General features: G+C 46.4%; 1 protein-coding gene across 1 annotated transcript; it reads left to right on the top strand.

Annotated features, from left to right (window-relative positions):
• The first annotated feature begins 3,970 nt into the window (after positions 1 to 3,970).
• Ucma (upper zone of growth plate and cartilage matrix associated) lies at positions 3,971 to 12,186 on the top strand. The gene is made up of 5 exons (XM_034510681.2): positions 3,971 to 4,132; positions 4,472 to 4,537; positions 4,628 to 4,723; positions 7,785 to 7,883; positions 11,741 to 12,186. The coding sequence occupies exons 1-5, from the start codon at positions 4,075 to 4,077 to the stop codon at positions 11,836 to 11,838; spliced, it is 417 nt and encodes a 138-aa protein (XP_034366572.1). The 5' UTR covers positions 3,971 to 4,074; the 3' UTR covers positions 11,839 to 12,186.
• Positions 12,187 to 12,399: the final 213 nt, after the last annotated feature.

Below are 12,399 nucleotides of genomic sequence, written 5' to 3'. Positions count from 1 at the left end.
GTGGCTAAGAACACTTGCTGCTCAACCCTGAGCCCTGAAGTTAAGATCCCAGCACCAACACAGGGCAGCTCACAAATTTGAGTAACCTACAGGTGTGGTGGCACACACAAGACAGGGTTTCTCTGTGTAGCCCTGGCTGTCCTGGAACTCACTCTGTAGACCAGTTGGCCTCAGACTCACAGTTATCTGCCTTCTTCGGCCTCCTGAGTGCAGGGATTAAAGGTGTGAGGCACCACTGCCTGGTGAGCTGCTCACATCTTTAATTCCAGCACTCAGTTAAAACAAACAAACAAACAAACAAGGCAAGCAAGTAAGCAAGCTAGCAAACACAAACAAAGCCCCAAATCCTGTAAATTCATGTAAGGAGTCTGATGCCCTGCTTTGGACCACTTCAGACACCACTCATACCTCTTCATACACTCACACAGACACAAGCACGTACAAATAGAATCAAGTCCTCGTGTGTGGGAGTCATAGAACAGGGTGCAGCATGAGGGTCTCAAGGGCAAGTGATGCCTCAGAAGGTGAGGACTGTAGCTCCAGTGACCCGGTTTCCACAGCAGTTTGAGAAGAGAGGGCGGGAGTTAGAAATGAGCTCATGGGATGTGTTGTCTTCTCATATTCTCAGGCAAGAGTGTTGTCCTGGATCGACTCAATAAACATTTATGAAGCGGGTCATTTGAGTTTGGGATTATATTAGGGATGAACGTGGTGTACGTCTTCCTTCCAAGAGACCTCACAGCTCTGAAGAAGATACATGGAACCCCGTCAGGATGGAAGGCATTGCCACAGACCCAGAACCAAGCATCCCTGAGAACATGCAGGTGTCCCAGTGGTTCCAGATCATAGGTGTCTGTGGAGAATCTGGGGACAGAAGTTAGACTTTCACCTGCCGAGCGTCAGGAGAGGCTGGCAGGCCAGGGCTGCACTGCTTGGGCTCAATTCCAGCTTTGCATCTGTGGCTTGAGCAAGTCACTTCACTTTCAGATCTAGAACACTTCTCATTTCCAGTCACTAGAGTTGTGACCCTTTCTTGAGGTGACATGGCTTTTTATACTTCAGGGTGAAGGGTCATGAGGTGGCCAGCTCTACCGTACACACAGTCTGGTGGGCAGCCCTGGGGTAGAGCAAGTGAAGACTGAAGAGTTATGACAGTGGGTGCCAATGGTTTGGGATAGAAAGTTCTGAGGGAACTGAGAGGTCACGGGAAGCAGCTAGGGACCGTTTCTTGGACCAGGTCAGCATGGTTGGCACAAATGTAAGCTTAGAAACGTGAGATGCACACTTCATTCTCATTAGAGGGCTCTATTACTCTCTTTAGTGACTTCTGATCCCTGGCCATCTTCTCCCAGGCTGGCTCTGAGAGAACACCATGGAGCTTACTCTCTAAGCCTTTTGGCAGAGACAGTGGGTTTATGAAACCTCAAAGTGGGAATAAGTGACGTTGGAGGAAGTTGGTAAAGTTTACCCAAAGCTGACTGGTCAGTGACTAGTACAGGGGCTTGGGAAGGAAGGTCAGTGCTCAGTGAGTGTCTGTGATTGGATGGAATGGTCTTTAAATGGCCATGGGCAGACGGAGGCTGTCAAGGCTGCCACAGTGTTTCCCACATCCACTGTTGTCACCCAGGATTCCTGTCAAAATGGCTCTGCTCTCCGCAAGAAAACCTACAGAATCAACTAACCTGGGCCCATAGGGACTCACAGAGACTGAACCACCAACCAAAGAGCATGCGTGGACTAGACCTAATCCCCCTACACATATGTATCAGGTGTGCAGCTTGGTCTTCATGTGAGGTAACAGCAGGAGTAGAGGCTGTCTCTCTGTTGCCTGCCTTTGGGACCCTTTCCCCTACTGGGCTGCCTTGTCTAGCCTACATGAGAGAAGATGCACTTAGTCTTACTACAACTTGATATGCCACAGTGGATTGATGTCCATGGGAGGCATACCGTTCTCTGAGGAGAAAGGGAGGGGGTGGGGAGGAGGGGGAGAAAGAGAGGAACTGGGAGGAGAGGAGGGAGGGGAAGCTCTAATCAGGATTTAACATAAATAAATTAATAAAAAAAAAAAAGTCTTTGCTCTAAGGCTCTTTCCCAGACAACCTGTCTAATCTGAGATGACTCTTGGTGTGTTCTTATGCAGGTGACTATTTCTGGGTCAGTTCTAAGCAGCCAGCACCTCTAGTTAAAAGCAGGCCAGTGAGAGTCTAAGAAGAGCCCAGAGAGAGCCAGTGTTGGCTGTGCCTTCCTCCACTGGAAAACATCTGTCCATTTAGTCTGCTCTTACATTTTTTTTGCCAGTGGCATTTAATTCCCAGTTAAGTTTATGGAAGATATTAATATAAAGTCTTACGAGAGGGGAGCTTCCGGTGGGTGTGCTTCCAGAGCTAATGCTTATAGTGGGCATTGCTTCTTTGTGGGTTCGTCTTTATTCCACGATTCACCCCTTTTCCACCCCTTCAACCCCTAACACTAGATAGGAGCGAAAAAATAGAGAACTGAGAGGAAAAAAAGGAGAACCCTGAATCTAATTGCTTTTTTCTTCTTTGAGTACAACCACGAAGAAACCACAAGCAACCCTGGATGACCAATAACAACCCACCTGCCTCTCAGAGCCCTAGTATTTATACACCCTCTGAAAATGTCCCAGAATTCCAAATGTTACACAATTGCAGAAACTATCTGCAGCTGGCAACCCCATGTCTCTGCTGGAGCACGAGGTAAGTCATAATCAGCTGCTGCTGTCCGATGGAAGCAGTCCCTTATCCTATACCTGGGACTAAAAGGAAAACACATTCCTAAAATACTTCTGTGTTTCTTACAGAAATGAAAATTCCAAAATTGTCACTATTAATGATGGTCACTACTGGAAAAACTTCAGTTGTCCAAAGGGTAGTTTTTCAGTTTGTAGGAAAGAATCACAGCTTGTATGGATGGCCGTCCCAGAAACACATTGAAACGGTAAAGGAACTGTGTTCTGATGCTCCCCACAGCCCAGAAGGCTGGAAGGGCTGGATGTAAGTGGTTATTAGGAAGTATTTATTTATTATATTTGGTGTGTGTGTGTGTGTGTGTGTGTGTGTGTGTGTGTGTATGTGTGTGTGTGTGTTGTGTGTGTGTGTGTGTGTGTGTGTATGTGTGTGTATGTGTGTTCTCTTTGAGGTGAGGTGAGAAGAGGGTGTTTTCTTCCAGTCTTCTGCAAGAGCATTTAAATGCTGAGCCATCCCCCCAGCCAGGTTATAAAGAAGTATAACTATTTTGCTATCGTTGTCTTCCTCCATCTCCGCAAACCTGGAGTTTCATGTTTTAAAGCTGTTTATAATGAATTCATTAATATTAATATAGTTCATTAATTAATGCATATTAATGCAGTCCTGGAGGTTGAACCTAGGGCCTCACACATACCAGGCATACTATCACAGCTATATCCTTAGGCCAAGGGCTCCAGGTTTTACTTTATAGTAATTATCCCTTCGAACAATGTACCAAGTGAGGAAATCCTGTAGGTGTCATCAGAATGGCACTGTCTCAGTGAGCATCGCCAGACAGACATCTTGTATTCAGATATCAGGAGCCATCCTTGTCTGACATTTGGATGCAAATGATCTCTGTATAATTCCTTCTTCCTCTGGCCACATATGTTCCAGCCACGCTTACCAGCATCCTACACCATCTTGAGGACTTGCAAAGAACTCATGCAAACATGCCATTTGCCTCTCCCACTCTGACTCAGGCTGAGTCTTCTTCATAGCATCTCCTTGGCCACGGATGTTGGCAAGGACAGTTCAAAGCTGCCCCTGCCAGGGCCCCCACCAACTACAAGCTCCACTTCTGTGGAGGTTTTTCCAGGTGCCAAAAACATCTCCAGTGCTCTGGCCTGGAGCAGCCAATGGAAACCAGGACCCCTCCCATTCTCCCCCAGTGACATCCCAGCTTCCTGCCTCCTGTTTCTCTCTCTTGCCTGTCTGCCTGACTCAGAACTGAGGACTTACTGGGTGGCAGCTTCAGGAGGACTGGGGGCTTCCGAGATACCTCACCTTATTATCTGCCTTGTGGTTTCTGGGGTGCACTGTAAAGATGTCTTGGAGACAGGTCATTCTCCTGTCATCTCTCTCGGCTCTGGTGTTCCTGTGTAGTGAGTATGGAAGGGTCAAAGGGTGGGCTGTTTAGCTACACAGTAAGACTTACTATGAATAGGTAAATTTGTTCAAGTGGCATAGGTAGGAGGGGTGTGTTTAGTAAGGTAACTATTCTTGGTGTGTGTTTGTGTGTGTGCAAAAGATAATGTAACACAGAGAAAAACAGCAAAGATAAATAATAGGAAATAACCCAGCTCATATGGTGGGTTCCCATCAAGATTGGCTATGTGGCTGGTATGCTAAGGGGCAAAGGCCCCAAGCCACTGCTCCCAGAACTATTGAAGCCCCACAGGGGCCTCTGATGTTGTGGCCTTTCCTTGTACCCTGCCCTACAGTGTTACAGGAGGGGACCAGTGCTTCTGTGGGCAACAGACAGGCAGCTGGAGAGGAGGTGCAAGAAGGTAAGTCTAGGGGCTATTGCTACATGTGGGAGAGGTATATCCTGCTCCCCCACCCCATGCTGGTTGTGAAGAGCTCTTTTCTGGTTTCAGGTATGAAACAGAAGATTTTTATGCAAGAATTTGATGCCTCAAATTTCCTCAAGAGGCGTGGCAAACGGTCTCCTAAGTCCCGAGATGAAGCCAATGGTAAGGATGCTGGATAGGCTCCCTCCCACAGTGGAAGACCAAAGCCCTGGGATATTAGAGTTCTAAGAGCAATAGTACCATATCTGGGGCCAGTGAGATGGCCCAAAGGGTGAAGGTGAGCGGAATCCAATCCTTGGACCGCACTTGGTAGAAGACAACTGGCCCCAACATGTGGCTCTCTGACCTCCACATGCACACAGTGGTATGAATATGTCCCTAGCAAATGGAATAAATAAAAATATAGAAAGGATACCATGTTTTGCTGGTTGTGGGCCACAGGTTGAACTGAATGTGGCATCAGAGTAAAGAACAATATAAAATAAACCACATCGAGAACACCAGGATGCACCCAGATTCAGAAAGTGAAACTTAGAACGTCTACTAGGTGTAAAAGGAATGGGATTCTTCAGTATGCTTTAAAGGGTAGTGGCCTGATGCACCCAGGACAACAATGTGTCTGTCACTCAAGAGACAAGCACAAGGGACCCAAGTGCTGAGAAGAGGAGGTTTGGTGACAGTTTTGCTGCTGAGTGGCCTTAGCCACTCCCTCGCTTTGATTCCAATTTCCTTATCTATAAATCTGGGGGCAAAGCTGGTGACAATGTATCAAGGGAGCTGGTGACAATGTATCAAGGGAGGGAGTTGGTATATGCACGTGTTTTGTTTGTTTTGTTTTTCTTCAGTTTATTTCTGTGAATTTCAGGCTCTCCAGTACTCTGAATACCCCAGCTGCTGACCCAGGAGGCACTGGGTTTCTGATCCCTGAAATTGATTTCCCCCAAGCCTCTGAGCTCAGGCCTTCCTGGCTGAGTGTGTGGTTTGATTTTTTTCTTGTGCGTGTGGGTGAATGAACTCTTTGTATCCCTTACCACACTCAGCAAGGTGACTTGTTGCTCAGTAAAAACAGCCAGATTATTTTCAAATGATGAGAAAGAACAGATGGAAATGCATGAGACAGCTAACCAACCAGAGTAGGAAAATGGCCAGACTGCACACAGGTTGAAATTTGAAGTGGGCTCATGTTAGGCAACACTGAAAGTCTGTGCTGGAGGTGCAGTCCTTGATTGCAATCAGAGAAGTAACTTCTGGCAGACTCCAGGGAGGCAATTATCTTCCGTCCTGTAAAACTGACTCAAAATAATGAGGTACATGATTAAGCCTGAGGTCTTTTCCTTAGATAGAAGCTCAGGCAGGCAGTAGAGGAGGCCCAGAGTATCCAAGTGAAGAACCAGGACTTCACATATGTACATCAGCAGTCACTAGGCCACGTTCTGCGGACAGGTAGGGAAGCATGACCTTGGAATTAACTTGAACTTAGAACTGCTTTAGAGTAAGAATTGGATGGGTGTATATTTGTGGTGTGGTGTGTGTGTGTGTGTGTGTGTGTGTGTGTGTGTAGAGGTCAGAAGGCAATTTGTGGAAGCTGATTCTCTCCTCCCACTTGTGGATTCTGGGGTTCAATGCAGGTTGTCAGGCTTGGTGGCAAAACCTTATTGCTGAGCCATCTTCCTGACCTCCCCTTTGTCTTTCTCTCCTCTCCCGCTCCCCATTTCCCCCAGTGCTAGGTTTGGATTTCAAGGCCTTGTGCATGCTAGGCAAGCCCAACACTGTACTGTGGCTTGCCTTAGGTTTTCTGGGTCCTATTCTCCTTTGCATACCGGTATTGTATGTAAAGGCACTGTAATGTAGTGATGTGGGGGGACCCTTGCCTTGACAACACAAGGCAATCTGAAGGACCCACTCTGTGACCCACAGGCCTTCACTGTGTTTTCTAGTTGAAGGACACATGTTCTAAGAACCTTTAAGGAGCTTTAAATATCATCTTCCAGAACATCACAGCTCTCTGAATGTGGCATCTGTTTTACTTTTTATGCAAGTAAAAATTTATCTGAATATTATTGCTATTTTGCAGTGTTGAGAATTGAACCCAAGGTCTTGCACATTCTAGGCAAATGCTCTACCATAGAGTCACACCCTGAACCTGCTGACACTTGATTTCACACCCTTCTTAACTGCAAGACAGGGCTGCTTCCCCTCTTAAGAAGTCGATGGCATCTTTATCTGCCTTTAATTGTTTTTTTTATTTTTACAATATTTATACATCTATTTTGTATATGTACATGGATCTCGTATGTAGCAAGTGATGACATTTATGCATCTATTTGCATGTGCACATGGATCTTGTATGTAGCAGGTGATGAAATTTATGCATCCATTTTGTATGTGTGCATGCATTTTGTATGTAGCAGGTGCATGCCTGCTATAGTGCACAGATGTCAGAGTACAGCTTGTGGGAATTGGTTCTCTTCTACAGTATGGGTCCTAGGGACTGAATCATGTCATCAGGCTTGGTGACATGGACTTTCACCCACTAAGGCATCTTGCCAGCCCCTCTTTATTCTTTTAATCTCAGTGCTAATCGCCCATCCTGTCCAAGACAGGTGCTCAGAATGGACTTGAAGTTATTTATCAATGGGAGATTCACTTTTTACAAACTCTGTTTTTACTTTATGTGCATGGGTATTTTTCCTGCATGTATGTCTGTGCAGAACATGCATGACTGGTGTCCATGAAGGCTAGAATAGGGCGCTTGATTCCCTGAAACTGGAGTTACCAATGATTCTGAGCTGCAGTGAGGGTGCTGGGAATCAAACACAGGTCCCCTGGAAGAGTGGCCAGTGCTCTTAACTGCGGAACCATCTCTGCAATTAAGGTTAGCCCCAAGGTTAACTTTCAAGACATGTAATCTTAACAGTTCATTTCCCATCATACAAGTTCAAGTTTCTAAGTAGTCTGGTACTTGGATCACATCAGTAACTTTGTGACCAGAGCTAAAGCACTTACCCCCTTTGGGCCTCCATCTTTTCATCTGCAAAATGGGGTCACTGGATAGAATGGTCTCCCAGGCCCTGCATGTTTTAAAGTCCAGGCAAGGCACAAACCATTTCAGCAAAACCCTTGACCATCCCTCTTCACCAGAACCAGTTTCTCAGGTATAGCATGGTATCCCTCAAACATGCACCCTCCTTCCTCCTTCTCAAGAGCAACTCTGTCTTCACAGTGGAAAACAGACAGAAGCTGAGGGATGATGAGCTGCGGAGAGAATATTATGAGGAGCAAAGGAATGAGTTTGAGAACTTCGTGGAGGAACAAAGAGATGGTAAGCACTCCCAGCAACATCCTTGGGGAGGAGGGTGGAATGAGGGAATCTGATGCTTGCCCTCATGTCTCCCCGATGATGACTGGAGGAAGGAGGTATGGATGGGAGAATCCATTTTAAACTCCTATCAGTGGTAGATGTGAAGAGAACGAGCCACATAAAAGGCTACGCAGACTTAAAAAGTTGTGGAAGGGGGTAAAGGACATGGGGTTGGGGACACACTGGCCCCAGGGGACAGTAGAGATCAGGGAGTTATTGGCTGATTATATGGGAGTATAACTCCCCCATCTCTGTTTTGGAATCACTGTGGATCTAAGTACTCCAAAGGTGACTTGGCTGCCACAGAGTTGACAGGTGAATATCAAAGTCATGATCCTGAGTTCCTTAGACATTAATGTACTAATTCCAGGTGCTGCTTAATCCAGGAAAATGACGACCACTTACCTATTCATTATAATCTGTGTTCTCTTCTTTTGTGCATTTTCATGTGTGTTCCCAAGTGCACACATGATAGGTCTGTGGTTAGGGTCAGGAATCCTCAAACACTCTTCCATCATTCTTTCTTAAAGATTTATTTATTTATGTATATGAATACATTATTTCTGTCTTCAGACATACCAGAAGAGGGCATTGGATCCCATTAAGGATGGTTTTGAGTCACTGTGTGGTTGCTGGTAATCGAACTCAGGAACTCTGGAAGAGCAGTCAGTGCTCTTAATTGCTGAGCCATCTCTCCAGCCCTCACTCTTCTATTCTATTCACAGAGGCAGGGCTTCTTAATCAAATCTAGAGCTGGCCACTATGGATAGTCTCACTAGCCAGCTTGCTTTGGCTGTCTCTGCCTCCTGAGGCTGAGAGCACCATGCCCACCCAGGATTTTATATGGATTTTGGAGCTCACACTTGTGTTTGGCAGGCTCATCATCCACTGTGCCATCTTGCTGTCCCATAACAACACTTTGATCGAGAGAGCTGATATTGCAAAAGCATTCGTTCCTTTTACATGCTTTTTTTTAAACCTGACTTCTAATATCTCAGTTCCACTGTGGCCTCTCAATCATCCAATAGCAACGTGGATTTTTTTCCCACATGGTTTTCTGTGTCTCTCTTCTCATCTGTCAGAGGTGCCCATTTAAACTAATGCCTCGGTTCTGTCATCAATAGAGTAGAAGAGTTACAGACAGCTCAGAGTCTCTGATGAGGCAGGAGGCTATTTCACTCCTCCTAGCTGCCCTCAGGACACGAACCAGGCCTCATTAGAGGTGTGGGTGGCAACAGTTCAGGGAAGTTGGTTCTGACTGAACCAAGGCTGGCTAGAGGTCTCAAGTGTCACCCACAACAAATATCCATAGGGACGCTTGATGGAAAGAGGGAGAGAAAAAGGGAGGAGCCGTGGAAGAAAGGGTTGATGGGGAGAATGAGGGTATGAACATTTCTCTTTTGGTCCTTTCCAATTTCAAACCTGACATATTCTTACACAGTCTTTCGGAAGCTCCTGGTGCAGGGCTTAGATATCACACTTGCATGCAGGTCCTGATTCAGAAATTGGCTCTTAGTTCTGACTCATGGGCTCTGATGGGTACGGAGGTTGTTCCTCTAAGGGCATAGTGCAAAGGCCACTACTCTGAAGACTGAGGACTGAAGGCTGTACCCATTGCCCGGCAGGGGTCACCTAGCTAAATGCTGCAAGCAGGTGCTGGGCTCCCATCCCAGGAAGTCAGAAGTCAGACTTTCTTGAGAACAGAGTGTAAAGAGCTCAGACTGTCACCTCAGGGGCAAATGCTTCTGCTGTCAGAGATCTGTTGACCTTGGCAGGCAGCTGAGGGGAGCAGCTGAGGGGAGCAGCTGAGGAGAGCAGTCTTGTTTTTTAAAAACCTGAGGATTTGGAATCCAAATTTCCTTCAGTGTGATTTTTACTCACACTGTTCCTAATAACACTGGACTCGGTGCCATCTCAAACGTTTCAGGCCTTTGCCAGGCCTAGTGGTGCTGGCTCGTAATCCTAGCACTTACTTGGTGAACTGAAGTAGGTAGAATCTCAGTTTTGAAGCCAGCCTGGGCCACAGAGTGAAACTGAGTAAAAAAACAAAAAGGAGAAAAAAAAAAAGCCAAACAACCCAAATAACAAGCAAAATGTATCATTTTCAAATTTCTAGCATATGGGTGGAAAAAACTGTTTTCTCTTTCATGATGGGTTAGGATGTGGATACCCAGAGGATACCAAGACCATGATCCTTGAGCTCCACCCACACAGAGAAGCACATCAGGGCAGAAGTTGTTGGGGACTGTCATTATAACAGCTGTTGGCCCTGAGCGTTTGTGAGAAACTGTCTAATTCCTGCCACATTCCTCTGAAGACAGGCCTTTAGATCATTCCCACTTTACAGACTGAAAAATCGAGGCTTAAAAAGGAAACAGAATCTATACATTGACGTGCTAGAGGAGATGGCCTAGGATAGGTGTTCAGTGTTTGCCAGCAAGGATGCTGCTCGTCTCCATCACAGACGGCCACATTCATGGTGGCCTTCAAGGGATCTTCCCACTGGTCCACAAGGATGATGGAATGAGGGGTGAGGGGCAGAAGAGAAGCCTAGCTCACCACAGAATTAATTTTTGTAAAAAGGTGAACCCATTACCCCAACCTCCTGCCTCCCTGCCCTAGAAAGACTATCACAGGGGTCCAACTGCCTGGACTGCTACCTCGAACTCACCTGCAACTTTTGCTGGCCCCCATGCCAGTCTGCCTCCAGTTAGCAGTTTTAGGTTAAGCCACTGAAAGTCCCAGCTCTCCCAGGGAGCTGCTTCATAAAAGGGATGCCTATTCAACAACAAAGGGATGCCAGATCTGCCCCTAGGTCAAAGTCAGACCCAGAAGAGGAAGGAGTTGCTCCATTGAGCTTGAGAAGTGTCTGAAAGGCTAAGACTCCCACCAGGGCTGGGCTCTGTGTGTACACTCGGTTGTTTCCTGTACAAAATACAGAAGGGGATTTTCAGCACCAGGGGGAGCACCTACTGTAGGCTCACACAGAAACCGAACATCCTTAGTAGCCATGGTGTCTGACTTCACCACGGTGTCTGATTGGCTTCATCTGTTCCTTTTCCAGCTAGTTTTGACAACATAGATCTATGCTTGAAACTTAGAACATATCTGTAATGCCAGCTCTCAGGAAGTTGAGGCATGAGGGTCACGAGTTCCAGGTCAGCCTGAGCTGCGTAATAAGACTTTATCTCAAAAAAGCAAAACAAGAAGATAACTTATCGAGAGAAAGTATCCATGATACACCGATCCATGCTGACAATAATCTTCATGATTTGCTTTACATTACATTATTTATTTGTGTGTGTGTGTGTGTGTGTGCACATGCATGTGGAGAGAACACTTGATTCTCTTCTTTTGTGTGGGTTTTAGGGACTCAGACTGCTAGGCTTAATATCAAGTACTACTCTCAGATAACTATCTCACTGGCCCATGAATATTTCGAGGGGTGGCTTGTATTTCCATGTGACCCTCTGGCTGTTCCTTGTTACTTTGCTGTCTAGTCATTTGCTTAAGCCAGATGACAGCTTAAGACTCTTTCTCCCATCACTGGTAAGGAGGCAGGCAGCTCAGGTGCCAGGTGCTGGCCTTAGTTTCAGTTCTGCTCGGAACCACCTATGACCTGCTCCGGTCTGCTCCAAAACAGAAACCTTTGTACAAATGCTTATCGGCCCCTCCCAGCTCCAACCTTGGGAAGTGTCCGGGTTGCACAGGCACACTTAGCTCAGTGCTCCTTTAGCAGGCGCTGGGGGCTGATCAACAACTCCTGCTGGGTTGGGTGTCTTCTGGGTGTACAATGGTCTTTTGTCTTCCCCACTCAGAGCAGGAAGAGAGGACCAGGGAGGCAGTGGAGCAGTGGCGTCAGTGGCATTATGACGGCCTGTATCCTTCCTACCTCTACAACCGCCAAAACATCTGACCTCATCCCGAAGCCGCTGGGGAAGAGAAGCATGAGACATGCCTCTCACCTCTCCACAGACGGACCCACAAGGTGAAGCTCCCTCGCTGCCCTGGTCAACAGCTCCAGGAAACACACCCTTTGTTCTGATGCATTACAAATGCCTGGCTTTTGCTTCTTTATGGATGTTTGTTTTGCTTTTTGAGTGAGCAACCGCCTGTGGTTCTTCTGAGCATCAAATCTACACTCTGCACCCTTGCTTAGCCACCAGAAACAGAATTAGAATGCCCGTCTGATAGGACACTTTAAGGATCGAAGCGTAAAGATTTTAAGCTTGCTTATGGCCTATTAATAAATGTACTGAATCAACCTTGTGTATCATTGCCACAAAACTCCAAGGGAGCTGCTGTGTGCCCGAGTGTCATGCTAAGCCATGCTCTACCACCGAGCTACACCCAGCTCTAACTTTAAATATGGAAACTGTGGACAGGCAGACTGGAGAGACCACCTCCTCTCAAGCACCTGGTGCTCTGTCTTCTTCTTCTTCTTTTTTTTTTTTCTTATTTTTTTTTTTCTTTTTTT

This window comes from Arvicanthis niloticus, chromosome 8 (genome assembly GCF_011762505.2).
Source record: "Arvicanthis niloticus isolate mArvNil1 chromosome 8, mArvNil1.pat.X, whole genome shotgun sequence".
NCBI classification, from domain to species: Eukaryota; Metazoa; Chordata; class Mammalia; order Rodentia; family Muridae; genus Arvicanthis; species Arvicanthis niloticus.
This window is presented reverse-complemented; position numbering and strand designations above follow the sequence as displayed.

Excerpts from the sequence above, each read along its gene's own strand:
- Ucma (XM_034510681.2), top strand. The coding sequence starts at position 4,075 with ATGTCTTGGAGACAGGTCATTCTCCTGTCATCTCTCTCGGCTCTGGTG. Across the intron at positions 4,133-4,471 it reads GGCTCTGGTGTTCCTGTGTA|TGTTACAGGAGGGGACCAGT; the intron begins GTGAGTATGGAA and ends CCTGCCCTACAG. Across the intron at positions 4,724-7,784 it reads GTCCCGAGATGAAGCCAATG|TGGAAAACAGACAGAAGCTG; the intron begins GTAAGGATGCTG and ends CTGTCTTCACAG.